Consider the following 22070-nt stretch of genomic DNA (forward strand, 5'->3'; position numbering starts at 1 on the left):
TTAAACGAGTGACTGGATTCAAATAATTTTGCAGGAATATTAATAAAAGTTTTAATAATGTCTGTAAAAAAACTGTTTAATTTAATTAAATTTGATTTTACATAATAATCAAGAGTAAATAAAAAATTGAGTAATTTTAAATTAATAAGAGAATTGTGCTGAAAGTTTACACAGAGAGATAGGCAAATAATAATATCTATAAAATTTTTATATTTTTGATAATACTTTAAGTTCTAACACACACATATTCTTAAAAAAAAAATTAATTTTTTCTAAAAATTATAGATCTAAAAATTATAAATAATCAAAAAATTATTTATTATATTTTCCAAATCTATGTGCAATCTTGTGTAAATAATTCAATTTTATTTAAACGACGAAAGGATATCCAGATGACGAAAATAAGTGGCTAGTACAATTATTTTTTCTTTTGATTAAAATTTATTTTTGTATGTCAAGAAATATCTCTACTATATTTATAAGTTACCTAGTTATATCTACTATTTTTAAACTTTTTGTTACATTTAAACACCGTATAATAATTGTTTTTGTGCAAACTTAGTTCTTTTTTTATTTTTGTGTAACTCTTTCTAGACAATGTTTTAAAGACCACATAATATAAATTAATTCTAATGTAATTAACGATTCAACATTGCGCGAGTATGAATTGCGATTTTAACTCGCTAAAGTTACGGTTGAACTTTGAAAGGGCTCATAAAATGCACGAGATTTTATGATGAGAGTATTAGAGCGTAGTTGAAAGTGCAGATATCTCGTGCCCGTGTCCGCAGTGGAGCGTCGTAAATTCTACGAGCGTGTAAAGAGCGATACTTGAAAATAATAATCTTTGTAGTCACGTACGCGCGAGATAAATCCGCGGCTCTTATTCTACGATGCGATCGTGGAGCTTAATAACGCCTCGCGACGAATACACGGTAAAAGGAAGTGTAATAGAGATGTAAAGACGACATGCGACGACGAAGAGATCGAAAGGAGCGGATTGCGCGTGCGTACCGGAAGTCTACAAGGATGAATGTCCTCTCTTCGTTCCATTGTTTCTGCCGTCGTATTATACTAGGAACAATGAAACGCAATATCCGGCCAGGAATGGTCGAAGGCGAATGACGAGGTGAACGAAGGAGGAAAGAGGCGAGGTGAGAGAGCGAGAGACAACTTCGGAGTTTCTTCAGTCGATTCTCTCTCTCTCTCTCTCTCTCTCTCTCTCTCTCTCGTCAGGCGGAAAGCCTAGTACAACAATGGGGTTGCCCTTTTATCAATCGGCGCCAGTTGCGACCCTTTTAAACGACGAATCAATAATAAATTCTCCGCGTAAAGTGCCACCTCACCTCGCGGAATCCTCGATCCATTCGCGAATTTCTCGCGATTCTCTCTCTCTCTCTCTTTCTCTCTCTCTCTCTCTCTCTCTTTCTCTCTCTCTCTCTCTCTCTCTTTCTCGCTCCTCGACGTCTCGTCGTCTTGGATGAGGGGGTGGCTCGAGGCATGAATCTGAAGTGACGGTACGATAAATCAAATTAACTCCCAAAAGTTTCGAGACTTCGACTTTCCCTCCCCCTCGTTCGCCGGCGCAGCTACTATTTCGCGGTCGTGATTGGATGGTGAAACGGAACGTGAAAAAAGAGTAGACGAGGTCTCGTGTCCTTCTCCCCCCTCCTCCCGTTCCGTGTCTGAAACCCCGCGTGTGGGATGGTAGAAACCTGGCTCGAGAGCGCTCCCGTCGTAATTATCGATTCCTTACATAAGCTACTTTTATTAGCATCGTAAATATAACATGAAGGGGAACAGTATATCGTGCTTGAAGCGTTTCTTGAAAGTTCCGGCTTGAAGAAAAAGGGGGGAAAAAGTGGAAAAGGGAGGAAACTAAAGTAAAATGGTATCAACTCTAAAGAGGAGAATCGCAGATGTCTGTCGGATCAGCAGCTGTGAATAAATCAAAGGATCTTTTTACGTAAACGAAATCTACCGTTAGTTCTACCGTTTATTGATTTATTTCGATTATTCTGTTTTTTTTAAATTTTTTTTTTTAACAGTCGAACGTAACCACAATAGTTTTCAGTGCCGTCTCTCTCGTATATCATACTTCCGTCATCGGTAATGGCAACGTATTGATCAAATTTTTTATTTCGCCTTCCCCTGGAAATATTTGCCCAACTCACTTGTTCCTTCGTTCGTCTCCAAGAACGAATTCTCTTACAACGTACGTGAAAGGAGAGAGGCAGTTCTATCATCTCTATCCGCCTCGCTACGCTCTCCTCTCCTTCCGCTTTCGTGAAACGCCGCCGCCGCCGCCGCCGCGACCCGCAAGCAAGTCACTCCCGTCACGCGTATCCAGCCCCGGGAAAAAGGAAGACGTGCGTTATTTTCTTCACGCTCGAACGTGCCGAAATAAGGGTCGACCGGGAAAAGGTAGAGCCGGCCATGAAGGAACGTCGGATTCCCGAGGCGTGGCACCTCCAGAATGGATTCAACTAAATTCTCACACTCGCCGAGCCGAGCTGAGCCGTGCCGAGACGCGCTGCTCGCCCCTGCCTTGTACGAGGGCGAAAAGACGGCGAGGGGATGGAATGGCGAAGAAGAAGAAGAAGAAAGGAAGGAAGGAGGGAGGCAAGAAACGCCGCGCGTGGTGTAAACCCGAGACGAACCAACGAGCAAATGTGTTTATCCACGCGACCTCCCCGCAAACGGGACCCGAACGAACGGAAATTTCGGCGGTGTCGGGTTCGGAGGAAACGATTCCCGGCCTTATACGTCGGTCGGACGCGTCGTCGTCGTCGCCGGCGAGAGAAAGGGAGGAGCGAGATCCATCCGCGCCGGAAAGCGATTCCCCTTCGCGGCGAGAGCGCTCGCTGGCAAGAACCGGCCGGGCGGGTGAGTAACGGGCGCGATCGATTATCGATGATCGTGTAAGTGTCGATAGCGGGGAGATTGCGCCGCAAGCTGGATAGAGGCGGCGGCGGCGGCGCAAGAACGGACGTCGTTAAAAACAGGCGATGACAAACAGGCTGCTGGTACTCGGCGGAGGATACGCGCGAGTTCGATTACGGGCGGGGATGGGAGAGAAGGAGCAAGTGTTGCGCTCACATCATTCAAGGAACCGCTAACGAGTCTCCTTGTCGGTCCCGCGAAATGTGATCGCTGCGAATTAGGTATCGATCATGTTTGTTGTATTACAACTGTCGATGTAACGGAGTAATAGTTGGAAATTGCGAGGGTAAACGCGGAAAGAAAAAGTCAAGATACTGTGAAGACAGCTGATGATTAGAAGAGATGAGGACGTGAGTGTAAACGTCGTCGTAATCAAGGGGAACACGCTTACAGCTGAAGAATTAGAAGATAATTGCGCACGAGAATATTCAATGTTCAAAGATCGCGCTACTTTGAAATTCAAAGATTAATCTTGTCAACCGCAGCATCATCTTGTGGAGCAGGTATCGGGACAGTCGCTACTCTCTTTTTTTCTCTCTCTCTCTCTCTCTTTCTCTCTTTGGTCGTCTTGATGCGCTCGTAAAAAACTTATCTTTACACAGGCAGACGGCAATTTGTCCTGCTCACTCCACCACGCTCGAATTCACCCCCGAAATTTTACGTCGTCCGCAACCCCGTAAATTGCGTCGTCTACTCCTCTCCGCTCATGTTTACGCGTCCTAAGTGGCGCAAAGAGAAAGAGAGAGAGAGAGACGTTCATGGAAAAACTTATTCGGAGACGAGGAACGAACGTGGATAGGATAGGTTGAAACGGAGGCTGCGCGCGAGATGGAACGTAGGTACATCAAGCCGGAAGCACCGCGGTGGTGCCGTTAACATAAATCCAGTCATTGCTCCCCAGACATAATACCCTTGTACCTTACTCCCGCGTAATGTCAAACCGCGTCTTGTCGTATCCTCGTCGCTTCCTATAGTTTCCGGAGTTGCGCACCGGCGAAAAGAAAAGCTTCCGCGATGCTTTCCGCATCGCACGCGATCGAGAACACGCACGGGGAAAACGGGAGTTTAGACTTGACGAGATTTTAGCTTTTTTTTACACCTTGTACGTTATAGCTTACGCGCCGTTTAACGCGTCTCATTCCACTGGATTTATCTCGTCTCATTTATTTTTATATATACATATTTTTTTATAATATGTCCTTTGCGCGCGTTGATGAGACTTTTAGAGTTCTACCTTTTCTTTGCTCACAATCATTTTTTTTATTATTTTAAGGATTTTCTTGACTTTAAGGGTCGATTGTTCCAACTTCTTGGTAAACTTATCTATCAGGTAAATATATGTTTTGTTTTTATTTATTTAAGAAAAGAAATGAAGATAGACACATGCTTATCTGATAGGTAAGTTTACCGAGAAGTTCGAACAATTGATCCTTAAGTTGGAGAAAAACGTGAAAATATAGAATTCTAAAGAACAGAGAAGGCAGTTTTAGAAAATGGTATAAGAAGCAAATTTCTTCATCTAACATCACTTACATAATTAAAAAATATCTAAAGATATACATAACATTCCATTGGACGATTATCCATTGCAACATTGCATGACTTTACTACAAATAAGTATAAAATCTTTATTAAATACAAATAGTGTGTGTATATCTACAAAGGAGAAAAATATATAAAGAATCTTTCTCTTGAAATCTCATCGCGACTCGATACGCGGATATTTCCGGAGAGAGGCAGACTTGCAAACTAGCAAAATTGTAAAGCTACAGACGAAATGGATGACGCTGACTTTCTCTGTCCGTGAATGAAGGCGACGAGCAATTTACAAAGCTTTTACCTAGTACCGAGCGATTTTCAGATATTCCAACTTGCGGTACTTGTAGAATGCGTGAGAGGTATCTGCACGTGAAAGGAAGGCGTCTAAAAAGGATCGATATTTGCAGTTGCTTTAGCGGAAGTAACTAGGATGCACTCTCGCCGTGTGTACATAAGTCAGTTGCCTCGTGAACGTCTCCCGTATCCGAAAATTACCTCAAAAACTGGTCCTTGATTCATCGAATCGATAACTCGAGCATCTTCCAAAAGACGTTTTTAACTTTGTCAAAATTACTATCCGTATCCTAATAGAAATTATTGAACCTCATATAGCCGTTTAGTTCTGAGATTAAAAAGCATGTGTCTCATGTAGTTACTATTAGTATATATCGCTTTTAATAATTATATTTTTTTTAGTAATTTAACATTATCTTTTTATTATACTTATTTGGTATACAGAGGACATTTGATATACACTATTAGAACTGAAAAATCTGTAACACATTATAGATTTTAATCACTAAATTAGATTTTTTTATAAAAAAAAGAATTTAAAAGAAGTCTGTGATTATTTATTTTGAAGCAGTAATCTGACAACAGTTACATCGTAAAAATTGATCAATAAAAGTCTTTAAATCTAATCAATACCAACCATCTGTAAGATTTTGAATCGGATCAGACTAAATTTATTTCTACTCGGCGAAACAAATTGATATTTCGTGCCTGTCGCGTTGCTTTTCTCCGTTAAATAAAATAATAATTCGCCAATAATACGAGGAATGCGCGAGCAACCTCATCAGTCACCCGCGTCGCAATATATAACCGCATCGCGCTGCTCATCTTTGCACACGTTCCACGGGAGATTCCAGCCGTCGAATGGCAGGTCCGTCGTCCATACTGAAAAGGTCTTCCAACGGCTTTCACGTCGTGGCCCCGGTCCGATAATACAAAGAAATCCGCATCAGGGTAATGTCGCGTGAAGTTAACGCGCCGGCGTAACCATCCCCGTAACCCTCGCACCCCCCCACCCCACCCCCGGGGGATCAGATCGTGGCCGGTGTTTCGATGAAGGCTGCTGCAGGTGGACGGCGGGAAAGAAGCAGGGTGAGAAATCCCATTAAGGAGCACGGAGATCTTGAAAGGACGCGATGACATCGTTCTATCTCGTCCGATGCAAGCGATGGAACCGATATAGGGTCCCCCCCCCCCGTTCCCATTCCCCGCGCGGAAATGGAATTACGAAGCGATGAAAAGGGTGGCGAGGAATGTCCTCGTCGTCCATTAATCGCTAATCATCCCGTGACGTCTGAATGAGGCGGAACGATATGGATGAACGAGAACCGACAGATAGAAGCACCAGTAGGGAGTTTCTACCTCAATTTCGAGAATATCCCGTTTCCCGAATCGAGCGCAAAACGGCACAATATATGTCGGTCATCTGGCAATTGCAACGATACTTTTCCCCGAGATCGATTAGTGCTGAACTCAAACTAACTGACGCACCGGAGCGACGACGAAGGAGAACGGTCGAGCCCGGGGGTTTGAGTTACGTAGTAAGGGTCGAGTTTAGTCGCTCCACTGGACTGTAACTCGAGCTAACGCCGAGAAACACCACCATCGTCGGGGGGGAGGGAGGGGGGGGAGGAGAGAACTTGCCTCGTCAGCCGCCGAGGTATAAGGCCCGAGACTCAGCTCTACCGCCTGTAGACAGGAAACGGAATCCAACTTCCTTCCTTCCTTGGTCGGAGGGTCGAAGATTAATCTCGGTGCGGCCGTATCTCCTCCAACTGGACCAAACTCGGTCCTTGCGACCTTCCATCATTATCCGTTCGCCTAGCGTTACGCGGACCTTCTCTCTCTCTCTCGACTCTCGTATGTAAATGACGACTCATAAAAAGGAATTACAAGAAGGTTATTTAAATTCATTCGATTTCGCCTGGATTAGTAGTAATTCCTGAAATGAGATGGAAGAGTCGATCAAATGCAAATGAAACCTTTAGCACGTGGATCAATTCTTATAATTACTCACGTCTCATTCAAAGTGAATCCTGTAATTGAGAGATAATTAAGGATCCTTTTTGCCAAGAATGGATATAAGTGCAGAGAAGAGGGCTGAGGAAGAATAATTTTCCTCTTTACGGAAAATTAAATGTTCCTTATCTAATATTTTTTATTTGGAAGTTAAGAGGAATCTCTTTGTATAGCAAATGTTCCGCATAATGCGCACATTATTCATCACACGTGACTGTGTGTGTTTGGATTCCTGTTATTCTCAATTTATTTTATTGTATGACTGTTAATTACTATTAATCAATTTTCCAGACCCGTGCGCAACCATCGAGTGCTTGGAACCGGAAATCTGTCAGCTGAACGGTTCGAGACAGCCGTCCTGTCGCTGCGGGGAACAATGTGGCGTCGAACTTTCGCCGGTTTGCGGAAGCGACGGGAAAACGTATTCGAACGAGTGCAACCTTCGACAGGAAGCCTGCCGATCGAGAGTGCCGCTCAAGAAGATGTACAACGGCGCCTGTAGCTCCGGTAATATAAAAACCGTTAATGCTTTTTTTTCACCCGGAATGTGAAATAAAACGGCAATGAGATACATCGAAAAATCGTATAAATTGTGTCATGTCGCACGCGACTGTCGCATAACTTTGAAAGCGAATGCACTATGCGTTTATTAATTCAACGCGCATACTAATGTAATAAAATAATGAAAGTCAATAGATTTTTTACAGAATTAATAGTAGAATTAATAATGAAATATGAAAAAAAATATGGAAAATATTAATACATTGATATTTCATAAGTGGCAAATATCGCAGTATTGCAAATAAATATTCCCTTGTTGGTAGATTTTTAAGTTTATTCTTTTTTTTTCTTAATCAATGACAAAAAGAGTTTGATTGTAAATATCGAATTTTAGTTCTTTCAAAGAAAATTTTGGTTTACAATGGCTCAGATAGCGCGTGAATGACCTATTTTGATGCAGTTTTAAATGAATAAATGGATCCAAATAAACATTTCCACGAATATTTATTAGAGTTTTATTAGCATATGTATAAACATTTTTTATTTTTTTGTATTGCTACTTCCTCATTAAATTTGTAAGTAAATATTACAAAACGCGATTTTACGTAACCAACTAACAAATTAAATAACTAAACCCCAATAAAACAATTGTGTTCAAATTTTACACAATCCTCAAACATAATAATTGAATAGTCTGTGAAGTTTTTATTTCTAATAATGTTTCGAGATGTGTATATACATAAATATATTTATTTATTTCTAATTTTCACTTTTTTTTCATTTATATACAACACTGTTCGTATCTTAAAAAAATCTGCGTGTTTTGAAATATTCTGTAGATAAAAATAATCGCGACGAAATGTACGATTGTTCTATTTCGCAGAACAAAATCCCTGCGAAGCGGCGAAATGCAGCTTTTACGAGCAGTGCACGATCAATCGGCAAGGGATCGCTACATGCGAATGTCGTCCCGAGTGCGAGCCGGTAATGAGACCCGTGTGCGCCCGCGGCGGAACAACCTACACGTCCATGTGCGAGCTGAAGAGGCAGGCGTGCCTGACGAGGTCCAACATCGAGGTCGCCTACGTCGGCATATGCGGCTCCAAGGGACCCTGCTCCGAGAAGGTCAGTCTCAGCGTCTCGTACACAGAAACGCGAGGCACGCTCGCGGTTTCCGCTTCCGTTTCCGCGCCCGGCGCGACGCGAGCAAGTTTTTTTTTTTGTCGGATCCTCGCAATTTCGACGATGTGAATTATTATCCCCGTTCAGGCAACAATTTAAGCTCGACGATCAGCGTTCTAGCATCTCGCGAATATTTCATCGAACAGTATTTCCATTAAATTTGATAAATTGGCTAAATGGATATGACAATGTAGAGCCAACGTGGCTGAGATATAAAATCCACAACGGGATGTAAAACATGTAAAATCTTGATGATGTTTATTTCGATCGATACCAAGCGCAGAAAAATCGCAAATAAAATCTGTAAAAAGCAGAAAAGGATTTTTCGATAATTAAATAATTACGTTATCGCGTATATTGTCAGTTTTGTAAAAGAAATAATACGTTGCTATTTAAAGCGACACACGATTTAGCTAGATTTAAACTACGAACGTCATCGGTCCACAAAACAGGGTTCGTAATCGATGCCGGGCTCGGTCGCGAAATGGAAATTGCTGGATGTATTCACCGCAGAAATTGGAAGGGATCAAGAGTCCGATGGAGTGTGGAGGGAATTTCCTCTCTTTCACTATTTCTCCCTCTCGATACTTTCTCGATTTTCCCGCAAAATTCGAAAGCCCAAGGTGAGATCTTCACCATTTCGACGAGCTCCTTCGCCAAAAGCAATTGTCGCTAATTGGATGACGCTGTGCCGAGTATCTCTGTGGGAAAGCTAGTACGTAGGTAGCTAGCTAGCACGAAAGGGAATGACGAGGAGAGGAGATCGAGCCCGATGAATTTCAGGAAGACATTCGTGTATTGAGTTTCTCGTCCCATGTATTTCTCATGAACGACTTTATGGATCCGCGATATTCTCGATACAGCCGATTGACTTTCCGCTTCAGTTTAATTCATTTATTGTTTACATTTCAAATACACTTTCGTTTGTCTTAATTTAAGGCAGTTTCAAAAAAATTATATTATAGATATATTATAAAATTGTATAATAATTATATAAAAAGATATTATATCAAAATCATATAATATTCAATTTATGTAATGTATCTAATAATATAATAAAAGTGCTATATAATTAGATATATTAAAAGGACAGCATACAACTATCTAAGATATATAGATAAATGTGTTTAATGTACAATAATTATTGCTATCAGTTTATTATCACAGATTAGCAACGTAGAAAATCGTGATACTTAACTAGAAAGCCAAGATGAACGGTGATAGCTCTTGGTAATCTCGTGCGTAATTATTCGGTTCGCAGGTGTGTCAATGGGGCGCAATTTGCGCGGAGATCGGTGGCAGTGCTGTGTGCGAATGTCCGACTTGTCCAGCAGAATTTCAACCCGTATGCGGCGATGATGGCATCAGCTATAGCAACGAGTGCAAGCTCCGCTTGGAGGCATGTCAGTATCGACGTGAGATACGCGTTCTGTATCAAGGATTGTGCAGTGAGTATAATCGAAAACAAATTTAAACAGAAGGTCGCGCGGGTCGCATCTGCAAATATGCAAATGTGATCGGCAATCGCGAACCGATGAGATGTTTGACTGTCTAAAATAATAAATGTACAGAAAATAATATAGATTCGAATTTTATTAATCAACGTTAAATGTTTCGTAAACTTTTAATATAAATGAAAATTTTTTTCTTTTTTCCACGCTTTAAAAAGAGAGCTTCTGGCATCTTGTAATATAAAAGAACGTTTTAATAATATAGGGATAAAGCGATGGAAAGCGTTAAATTGCAATGTAGCTCGTAGAACTAAAAAGAGCCCGAACTGATAACGTTAACTTTTAAATGGGCAAATTTTTCCCATTCAATCTGAATGTATTCAAATACCAATTTTCATTTCCTAACAGCTTTCTTTGTCTTGCTTAATAATTTTGTATCCATTCAATCGCTCGTTCTTTTGTCGCGCAGAAAATATATTGCCGGCAAGTTAATCTCTTTAAATAGGGTCCCGCGGGGTGAGTCCCGGAGAGCTTGCGCGCGCTCCAATTAATCACATAAAATTGTGAAAATTCCCAATCCGGGCGGGTCGTCCCGCATTAAACGCTCTTATCGGTGCTAATATCGAGCGCGGAAAATAATTTCTGCGCTCGCGGCCGGGCGTTAAGAGAACAAATCTGCGATTTTAATATGCCGGAGTGGTCGGACAGCACGGGGGTTAATATACGGTCGCGTAACCGCCCCGGCAGCGGCGGGTAACTTAAAACTTGCTACGACTAATTTGAATATCCGGCCCGGGCAAATTGAATTTATAACGGATTTCTGAACGATCTTAAGTAGCGCGGCGGCATGAAACTTGATTAACGTCGATGGCCTCGCGTGCTCCCCTAGAATTAAACATCGATCGGCCGTCCGCCCGCACTTTTGCCTCCTCATGTCCGATAAAGCTCTGCGGCCGTAAAAATCGCCGCTGATTTCAAGGGGACGAATTATACCACGCCGAGTTATCTCGCCGACTGTAACAATCCTTTTACAATAAGGTCGATTTTAATTGCCCCCTAACGCACCGGAATAAAACGTGTGGTTTTACGTGCTGGCGTCAGCGTTCCCCCCCCCCCCCTCCCCCGCGTATCATTACGCGTGACAAGTGCCGCGTTTGATAATAAAGCTGTGTGACTGCTTCGCGTCAGATATTTTCAGCGATACCGCGCCCATGCGGCGGAGCCGTTTCTTTCCTTTTCTTCCCGTTTCCTCCCTCGCAATAGGAATTCCGGACGATATCGTAAACAACTTCATGCATACTTCACTCGACGATGCATCATCGCGGCTGCACGCGAGCTCGCGCTATTAATCTTCATTTTATTATTTTCTACGATGCCTTTAATAACGACGCCGTGCCCCCTCTCCGCCGATCCACGGGGGATGGCCGGGAAAAAGGGGTGAGCGAGATTTCATCGACCGTGTACTTTACGACGTTGGCCCTTACCCTGCAATTTCATTCTTATTAATTCACCCCGTCTCTCTCTTCCACTCTGCCACTCCCTCCCCTTTCTCAGTTCCTTATATCACCTTCGATATTCCAGAACGAGCCACTATCAGGACCGTGGTCTCAAAAGGATGCGAATTCCTAGGTGATTTTCCGTTCTAATGCGTCTTTTTGTAGCATTCGACGAATAATCGGCTTTCTGTGTCTATATTCGATAAATTTCATCGTAAAACATACGATTCTGATACAATCATGTAATTAAACAACCCCTTCTACTTGTTAAACGAAACCTTGATATTATATTTTTATGGGCAAAAAGTCAAAGCTTCACTGTAGTTATATTTAAAAAGAGGATAATATAGTTTATTAAGTTATAAAGACGTATATAAAATATGGTTTTTTCTACCATGAGCTGATAACAGTTACAATTAAATTATTATAATTAGTACGTGCTAAATGTTAAATATTATGCTATTAAATATTTATAATGGCATTATACTCTCGAGTGAATATTTTGTATTACTTTTCTTCTGCAGAAACGAGAGTATCATCGCAATTAAACGGGGAAAAAATCATTCGCCTACTTCCTGTCCCCAGTTTAATCCTTCCGCGTCTCATCTTTATGGAAATCGTTCGCGAATGAAGAGCTTTTCAGCGCGAAACAAACGCGTACGAGTCGGTGTATTGATCTCAAGGAACGGTTGCACGATGACACCTCGACATTGTTCATTTTCAACGCAAATCATCCGTACTCGCACAAGCGATTGCTTGATAGTTCTATAATTGCAAATAAATAATATGTAGAGTGTCTTAAAATGACTGGAATGTGTTTCAAAGATAAGTGCAAATGTTGCATGAAAATAAATGAAGTTTTTATTTTAGCTTTTATTTGAGAAATATTCGAAAACAAAATGATATGTCAATATTGGTAATCTTCCTCTATTTATGCACATTGTATAAATATAATAAATAATATAATATAAACAATATATAAAGAATATAAAATGAATAAATGTTGCTATCATAGTATACGCAAAAATTAACGCAACAATTGCTGAATCAACCCGCAAACTTTTCGAACGTATTCGTGCTTGCGTCTTGCGGTGCAAGAATAAACCGTAACATTTCTGATTTGCATCTTTATTAAAAAGTTCCACTTAAAAAGTTCAACGTACAACGCGGACAAGCGCATTCCACTATCAGACGGCAGATTTATCAAAAGCCCGCGCCCCCGGTCGGGGATGCGTTCAAACAGCGATTCCATCAAATCAGTCAACCTCTCTCCTGTCAACCCTTCTCCCCCTCCCCTTCCTCTTCTCTCGATTGCCGGCTCTAAGGCTTGGGGAATATAAAATCGCGTACTCGCGAGAGAGTTAGTCTAAACACAAACAGTAATTTCCATCACAAAAATCTGATGAAATGGGATGCCGGAACGAGATGGTGGGTGAAAGTGATCTTCTCTAGGAAAGAGAGTATCTACGAGGCGATGGAAACCTATGCCCTCCCCAAGGTTTACCGAACTTTCCTCATAACACACGTACCTTCGACGAACGTGCCGAAAAAGATTGCTTTGCTTTTAATATTGAGCCAACACACGGCACTCACGAAATTTTAAAGCGTAAAGGTAGAACGGAAGAATGGAGGCTATTAGAATTAATTAAGAACGAATAATTAAATTTTATAAAGAGTTTGCAGTATCAACATTTGTTGTGTACACATAACGAAACATTATGTGAAGTTCCTAATTAAACTCGATCCATGAATCGATTATGAAATACCAAAAAGTTAAGTTATTCGAATTCTAAAAAGAATGTATATATATTGTTATACATACTTATATATTTTTAAATATATTTCATATTTATCGCTATTATTTTATACGTAATGCATATTTATATCAAGAAACGCGGCAGCGGATAATAATTTTCGTTGCAATATATACAAAATATATATTTTTTACTACATTGTATCATTTTCACAAAATTGTGCGAATATTGCTAAATATTAAACTTCTTGACTCTCTATAATCGGTCCTATCGTTTCCTCCGGGCTCATAGGACTGAATATACACATCGACGTCCTGGAGATTGAATATACACAGAAATTTCATATTACGTCCTATAATATTTATCCATAATAAGTTTGCAGTGATAACAGAATTGCGTTAACAGAGCTGGCGAAAATTTTGAGAAGAAAGGAGAAAAGTGCGCGACGTACTGCGAATCGTACGGGAGAAGGGGGGAGGGAGGGGGCGATTTCCATTACCAATCTCGGACTGGGATTAGAAATCGAGCGGAGCGTGCCGTAGAATTCGGTCGCGGGCATCACTCGGTGGGGTTTTGCGCCTTTGGCTGGGTGCAATCGTATGAGTTGTTACCCCGCGGCATGCACGCTGCATATGCATGCGCCACCACGCGCGTCGTTTTCTTTCCCCTCAGCCACCGCACCCTCTAGTCACGCTTCGCGCGACGATTCGCGGTGTGTTTGAGATTTTTCAAGGAAGCCAGAAGAGGAAGTCACCCTCCCCAAGCCGCGAGTGTCATCGACACGTCGACAACGACGGGGGTGAAGCTCTCTTTCTCTCTCGTGTTTGCTCTCCGCCTGCTTCTCCCCCCCTCTCTAGCCGTCCTTCCTCGCACCCGCCGTGGATTTCAATGAATTCCAAAGACAGCTTCGCGACTGGCGAGATCAACACCGCTCTCTATCATTCCTCTCCTTACTCTTCCCATCCTCCCCCGACTTTCGTCGACTCGCATTTCGGTATTATCCTTTGTCTCGACCACTTGTCCCGCCTCTCGGCCCCCGCTCCTTCCATCCGCCGCCATGAGAATTCCATTCGAAACGGATGCCGTTATGCAAATACGCGCGCGAATCTTTATTAATGTTATCCTGAGGCGGTCAGAGGCCGGTCCGCTTCCGCCGGGGATGGGCGGGCGCGTGATTAGTGGCCCCCGGCGAGTGTCACGATACCGAAGAAATGTGTGTTATAGAATCTACACCCGTATAAATCCACACGCGGCCGCCGTACAGGACGGCACAGATTTTCAATTTTCACCGATCTGTTCACAGATGGCTGCGAGAACAAGGTGTGCGAATTCTACGCCGAGTGCGAAAGCGATAACGGAGAATCCAAATGCGTCTGTCCGTCGAAGTGCGAAACTTTGGTGAGTCCGCATGATTAATGAAGTATACATAAGTGTTTAATAGCAATAGTTAATTTTACTTTTCTTTAACGGTGTCTTTGTTAAAAATGCCTACATTTCTATTCTCTTCATACCATTTTACATAATATTTTATGTGTATTCAAATTTGCCAACGAAAAAATATTTCTCCTCCTAATGACTCTTAACGCCATCAAACGCATTACAAATACTCTAATGAATAATGCGACCGTGAATATACCAGGGGAGCGCATGTGACGCACATTATAGAATATTAAATCAAGTGTTCGGATCATTCAGAATTGTCATTTGCATTCGCGCCATTTCGATCACCGAAATTTTATAAATGTCGCGCCTGTCTTGTTTGCGCCTTCGCGAAAATATATCGAGAGACTGACAGCCTCTTACAAAATTCCAAATTCAATAAATTGCTGTATTATTTATTACGTATATTTGCCGCATAGTTATGGTGATTCTTTTAACTAAGTTTTTAAACTAGTTTTTGTTGTGACTGAAAAATAAAAGAATCTTCTGAATGCGTTTATTTTATAATTATTGTAATAATTGTAATAAAAATCTATATTTTATGTTAAAATTAATTTATGCAAAATTAACGAAATTATGATTTTAAAAAAGTATTAATCGTATTACTAAATTGAATCATATTTCTAAAAAATATATAAATACATACCATATGTGTAATGTAACAAATCTACAATCGTAAAGCGATATTCAAATTTGCCAACGGAAAAATATTTTCCCTTCTAATGACTCTTCGTGACGATCTCTCTTTCCTCTTCTTCTGCATTTCAATATAATCAATTTTGCGTCTATATAATTAGCCAAAGGTCGACATGAATTTTCCCGCGAAGAATGGAAATACGTACACGGGGCACGATCACGCGCTGCAATCTCACCGTCGTCATTTCGAGATGCTCGTGGCGATTCGCCACGCCATCCGCTTGCTCGTTAGCGTAACTGACGTAAAATATTCATTCGCGAATGATGAATGTCCCGCTCGCGCCTGCACTCCGTGTATGCATTTTCTCGGCCAGCGGCGATATTTCGCGTTTCTCCCCCAAGACCGTGTTCGATGTTGCGCGCCACGAGAGTAGAAAGCCGCTTCGTTAGGGTAGCGAGTGTGGGGAGGGAGCGAGAAGAGGGAGAAAAGACATGATCGAGATGCATTTGCATGTGCTATTTTCAGGACTTTCCATCAACCGGCGTTTCGCGGCGACGCGCGCCGTCGCGTCGGTTTATTATACGCTTCCCCCGCGGACGTGAATGACGTTTTCATGTTTCATTAGACGTCCGACAATAGTCAATGGTTCTCTCTCGCAAAAAAAAAAAACGTTGAAAATTTTAGCGGTGTTTCAAGTCACCGCGACACGAGGAGCAAGCGCGCGTGAGGAAAGAAATTTAATTAACGTTTTGTTCCCGTCATTCGCGCGGCTCCGCCAGGTGTGTCCGATGCATTCTGTCTCTTGACACAAACCTCCCCCCGCACACACACACACACACACACACATATACTCACACAATGTATGTATTTAGAGAAGAAATACTACGTAAATTATAGCGCGCACGAAAAATTATTGTTATGGCATTTATTTTCGCGACATGTATACTGTAAAATATAACAAATCGTTGTTTTGACGTTTAATTCCACAATATGTAAACTAAAAAAAATATGTAAAATTACAATTTTAGAATCCACTGTTAAAGGTGTAGATGTACATTTACACGTGCAAGTGAAAATACAATTTATTAATAAAATTGTTCTTTAGCAATTTTACAATAATGTGACTACAATTTTAATTCTTTAAACAGTGAATAAGATCAATTGCTACGAAAATTTATACTTGATCCATATAAAAATAAATTTCGCGTACGAAGCGACAAAATAGTGTAGTAAGGAATAATCAAACTTTTAGCGGATCGGCTTATTTCCTCGGGACTTTTGAGATGGTTCTGCCATGCTTACATTATTTCCGCTAATAAACCGTTTGATAGTAACGATTTGATGCGCGCTGATACATTAAAATCCGGTTCGTTTCCACGGAACTTCAATCTCCGCGGATTTATTTGCCTATCCCGGATCGATTTCCGATAAATAATTTTTCGTATCCGGTTGCACGCGCAGATATTACAGTTTCTCTCTCTCTCTCTCTCTCCTCTCTCTCCCTGGCTCTCGCGTTTCCCCCTCACGGTGATCGTGCATTCAGAATGGGAAGCATGTTGGTTCATCAAGATAGTGGCTCCGCGGAAAATTCAGCCGATCTCGAGCGGTGATAGGCGGAACGGCTTGGATTTCACGATTCGCAGAGCGTCCTGCTGACGAGACGGCGAACAATTCCGAATTCCTGCGATGTCGTTCCGTGGCCGTTCGTGAGGAGATCCGGCGAGGAATAAGGAATGCATTCAACGTCGGGGGGAGGGGAAAAAAGAGTCGAGAAAGGGATTAGATTGGCAGGCTTCGTGCCGGAGGACCGGACGACTCCCGCAAGGTACTCTTCCGGGAGAGAAAGTCCACTCGCCACTCGGTCACGGATGCTTATTGAGAAGTATCAGTGAGTCGACGACGTGATCTCTCTGTCCGCAAAGGGAATTCCGAAACGTGTCTCCGTGGAGAACGACGCGGGGCCAATTACGCGGCCGACTGGCTGTTAAATTATTTAATTATTGGAATTATGATATTGAACCTCTTACGCGCGCATTAGAATCCTTTTCGTCGCGCTATTATTGGCATACTGCTTCGTTTTAATTTGGATTGCATTTTTTGAACAAAAACTAAAAATGTATAAAACTTTAGAAATATAAAACACTGTGATTATATTTGGTTACTAACTTAATAGATTTTCCACTGCTGTGTTTTTTTATTTTATTTTATGTAATTTTTATTATCTTGTACTGCTCTTATCAACAGTTATACCAATTTATGCTACATCCCGATTTTTATTTTAAAATCGCTTAAAATTATAAAAAGAATAAGAAAGCGAAAAATACAAATAAAATAATTTTAAGACGTTGCAAACATAAAATAACCTGATATTATCAATAATATTTATAAAAAAAGAAAATCTCGTAAATTTTAATCTTATATACTTTTGAAGAATTCGATTTTTTCCAAGTTTTATGTAGGAAAAGTTATGAATAAAATTTTTTTTGTTTATTCTTTAATTATTTAAGCGGATTCAACGTCGGGGGAATCAATTTTTATCAGTATTAATAGAGCTCGATGTTTAATTTTCGAGAAATAAAATTGGATGTTGTTTCAAAAGAAGACCAATGTCGATATTGGCTGTTTTTGACTATTTAAAATTCACTGAATTTTTCCAATCTTTTTGCGCAGAGTATACAAACCGATAGAGATTTAACAAAAAATCTGCACAGATAAGTATCGATTTGCATGACACACTTGGACGTTATCGCAATGCGATTCAATTCCCATTTCAGAATTAAGAGAGTTGAAGACATTCTGCACATCATGAATTTAAGCAGATCATTTTATTTCTAATTCGAGGCGGAATAATTGTAGAGAACAACGTGCATCAGGCGCATATACTATAATCCTCTTAATGAAACACGAACCACGGGCCCGCGTATGCACGCGGATTAACCTCAGAAAATGAGCTGACTGACGTCAATTAAACTTAACAGGGAACCAACTAAATCGCGCACGGACGTCTCTCTTTCCCTCTGTCCGTCTCTTTCTCTCCCTTTTGAAAGGGGTGAGCTTGGGCTGAGGTAGCGGAAGCTTCACCAACCCGCATACCGGATGTAGTTGCATTTTGAACGGCCGTAATAATAATCATCGTCTTTCTCGTCACAAAACCGCGAAAGCGCGGCCATCCACGCGTATATCTCTCCCACGAATTTCAATGAGATAAAAAATACTTCTCCTTTAATGTCTACTTCCACAGTTATGTTAAATATTTTGAATGAAAAAAAGGACACACTTTACTCGATAAATAAATTATTTCCGTGACGGCCCATTAATTTTTTGCCAGTTTATTGCAGTTAATTATGCTTAAAATATTATTATAAATTTATTGTTTAATATTATCATACAATTAATAAGAAATAATAGATAATTATGTTTTGCATTTTATGTATAAATAAGAAGGATCCAAATTAATTGCACGTTAACACGCATTAAAGTCACATTATTTGCGCTTTCGCAAAAAAGTCTAGTTTACTACTTAAATTTCAATCAAGGAACGAATTATTGCTGATCGAACTGTTTTTACTCGAACACCCTGTATATTCGCAACCTGACCAATATATAACCGTACCACCGACCAACGAAGAGAGCTGGCAAGTGCATGAAACGCGCACGGTAATAAGCAAACAAGAGGAGCCGCGAATATGACGGTCGGGCTAATTAAGTTTCGCTCTTTCCTGTACTATTGTTGCACGGCCTTTATTCCTCCGCTTCCCAGCCTCGCTCTACTGTCCGTCAAACGTACCCCTGCATCCCTCAGCACCCATGTATCGCGCAACAAGTGAGGGACACGCATTTCCGTGCGCGCGCGCGTTCTTCCTCTTTTAACTTCTACTTTGAAATTTCCTTTGTATTTTTTATTTTATTTTATTCTCTTTGTTGCTCCTTTACGGTCTTGTTTTGTTTCAAGGATTTTCCTTTAAAGGCAAATTCTCGTTTCTGATATGAAAGAGAAGGATAGAAGTAGAAAATACACCAAGCGAATTGCCACATTTTTATTTATACGAAGCTATATGTATGTATATACTTCTTCTAACATCCTTTCCGCGATGAATACTGTAAGAATTTTATTTTCAAGATCCAACTATCTTAATCTCACATTGCCATAAATAATTACATTTATTATTGCGATTAAAATCAAACTTGTAATTATGTGCAGGTGAAGGAACCGCCGGGCGCGGAAAAAGTTTGCGGATCTGACGGAGTGACGTACGATAACGAATGCGCCTTGAAAAGGGCGTCGTGCACGAGCCAGACCCTCATCAACGTTTCCTACGTGGGTGCCTGTGGTAAGCAGCATATATTATGTGCCTTGTAAACGTAAGCTAACGCGATAATGTCTAGACGGTACCTTAACCAAATAGAACGATCTTCTTTCCCTTTTGATTGCAAAAGATATTTATGAAAATATTATACATAATATATAATACTTGTAATATAAATTATAAAGTGTCTAATACTTTATAAATAACGGAAATATTATATTAATAATATTGTGTTGAAGTTTTTTAACAAAAGTAAAACCTACTAATAAGATTCATGGACTTGTATGTTTTTCGAATAGTACACGGACAAATGGTTTTGCTAAAGTATCTGAAAGTACAACTATATGTACATTTAGATGTAAGTTTGGAAATAATTTTCTTGGACTATTAAAATAAATGTGAAGGACTAATTAAGCAACGCTGTGAAATGTTTTGATATTTTAGCTACCAGCTTGAGCATACAAATAATTATTTTGAACTAACAAGATTAATTTCCAGATAAACTTTAAATGTGTTTTAGCAAAACCTTTGTGCTTTTTCCGTGCATTCCTTCGGTATCTTAGCGTTTACTGATTGCATACACAATACGTATATAAATTTCTTTTAATTATCCGTCCAGTCGTTTTGGAAGCGCAAATTTTATAGTGACACACCAATCTTCTAAGAGCTGCTAGTTAAGAAGAGAACGTGTTTTCCAGAATTGTGCGTGAGGGTGAAATGCGATCACGGGGCGCACTGCGTGGCGGGTGTGTGCGTGTGTCCGAAGGTCTGCCCGGAGAGCAGCGGCGAGCTTGTTTGCGGTAGCGACGCGAAAACTTATCAGTCCGAGTGCGAGCTGCAGCGGGCGGCCTGCGGCAGGGACCCCAAGTTGCCGGCATTGCACGTCATATTTTATGGAGACTGCAGCGAGAGATTGGCCGCGGCGGCGTTGAGTACGTTATCAAAATTACACATACACGTCCCTTATGTCGCGCGAGTTTCATTTGGAACCAGCGTAATGCACGATATGTAACCGTTTGGAATTTCAATGGCGAAGATGCCAGCGTCTCGAAAAAACCCGCGATCAAGCCCCACACAATTTTACAATTTAACTTTAAGATTATGCGGGATCAGTCGCAGCGATGTTGCCGTCACGTTTAACGTTCAACACTTGGAGATACTTGGTGCGCTTGAGCATCTCGAGGCAACGTAATGAAAAGCCATTGTGGCTTGACAACGAGTTTGGGCGTCTGACGTAACGCGATCCGGAACTCCTTTGAGCGCAACGCTCGAGGCGCGAGACGCTTATGAAGTTCCAAAGACGTTTAGACATCTCGCACATGCCTGCAATCTTTAGAAGTTGCTCCCGTACATACACAAGACGACGACGTAATTGAACATACATAACTCGCTCGGGATCTAATCGGGGTCTCGCGATCGGCAAGCGAGACGCTTATTATTAGGGCGTCAGAATCCCCTAACGCTGATCCATGAGTTACGTTAACCGCATGCCATTAACAGTTCGCTTGCCTAACGCGCTCTAACGATAGAACCGCTGATCTAACCGACGCTTTCTAAACCGCTTCTAACAGCGACGAAGTCGACGCCCGCGCTGACTCGCGTGGTCACCACCATCACAGACGTGACTAGCACGCAAGAACGCGAGGCGTGCAAGGACATTCACTGCGACTTCGAGGCTACCTGCGAGCTCGGCCCGGACAAATTTCCCAGGTGCAGCTGCAGGTTCGACTGCGCCTCCATCTCGGCGGAGAACATGCGACCCGTCTGCGGCAGCGACCTCAGGATCTACTCCTCCCTCTGCGCCATGAAGATGGAGGCCTGCCAGAGGCAGCAGGAGCTCAGGCTGCGACCCCTCGACCTCTGTCAAGGTTCGGAAATACTCGAGACGATCAGTCGATCGAACGGATACGCGACAAACGGACGAAGCTGTCTTATAACAATTCACTCCCTACGCTTTTCTTACGCTTTGTACTCTCTAACGGATTTTAACTTGAATTTTTTCAACGTTGAAATCGCTTCGACTTTGTAAATTATTGTAGTGATGTAGAATAGCGAAAAATTCTTCTTCTCATATGACGATGTTCGCGCAGGTATGGAAGTCAAGCCTTGTAACGGTGATCCTCCATTGACGGACTCCGAAGGCAAAGAGTACGACTGCGGTAGTGGACCAGAACGCAAAGACTGTCCTAGTAATAGTTATTGCCATCAGACAACGCGATTCGCTCGTTGCTGCAAGAAAGGTCAGAGAAAGAAAGACTTTTGGTCCAATATCTACTTAACATTTTATTCAGATAAATAAGAAAACTTGCCAATACTGGCACCTAATTATTTCTCAGAAATTCAAAGTTGCACTGCATTAAAACAGTTAAAAAAACACGATCTATTTAGATTATTAAAAATAATTAAAGAAATTATAACTTATAATTCATTTGTGACTATATAAAATCTGCTAAAAACAAATTTTTCAAAAAACGAGAATAAAGTTTACATGATTTTTTTGCAAGTTGCAC

The 22070-nt window shown here is 41.3% G+C and overlaps 1 protein-coding gene and 1 long non-coding RNA gene across 5 annotated transcripts in view; both read left to right on the forward strand.

The window, feature by feature from the left end:
- The window catches only part of LOC105830687 (agrin), a 569188-nt gene that overhangs the window by 523958 nt on the left and 23160 nt on the right, over positions 1-22070 (forward strand). For all 4 annotated transcript variants that reach the window (XM_036292157.1, XM_036292159.1, XM_036292158.1 and 1 more), the window contains 8 exons: positions 7084-7299; positions 8177-8418; positions 9737-9923; positions 14480-14574; positions 19455-19584; positions 20259-20492; positions 21132-21428; positions 21651-21800. In XM_036292157.1, the coding sequence (XP_036148050.1) occupies positions 7084-7299; positions 8177-8418; positions 9737-9923; positions 14480-14574; positions 19455-19584; positions 20259-20492; positions 21132-21428; positions 21651-21800 (1551 nt within the window). The remainder of the gene's footprint in view (positions 1-7083; positions 7300-8176; positions 8419-9736; positions 9924-14479; positions 14575-19454; positions 19585-20258; positions 20493-21131; positions 21429-21650; positions 21801-22070) is intronic.
- Positions 283-5308, forward strand: LOC118647378. Its single transcript, XR_004964659.1, has 2 exons — positions 283-3446; positions 3546-5308. It is a non-coding gene; the product is annotated as an uncharacterized LOC118647378 (long non-coding RNA).

The sequence above is a fragment of the Monomorium pharaonis genome, chromosome 9 (genome assembly GCF_013373865.1).
Source record: "Monomorium pharaonis isolate MP-MQ-018 chromosome 9, ASM1337386v2, whole genome shotgun sequence".
NCBI lineage: Eukaryota > Metazoa > Arthropoda > Insecta > Hymenoptera > Formicidae > Monomorium > Monomorium pharaonis.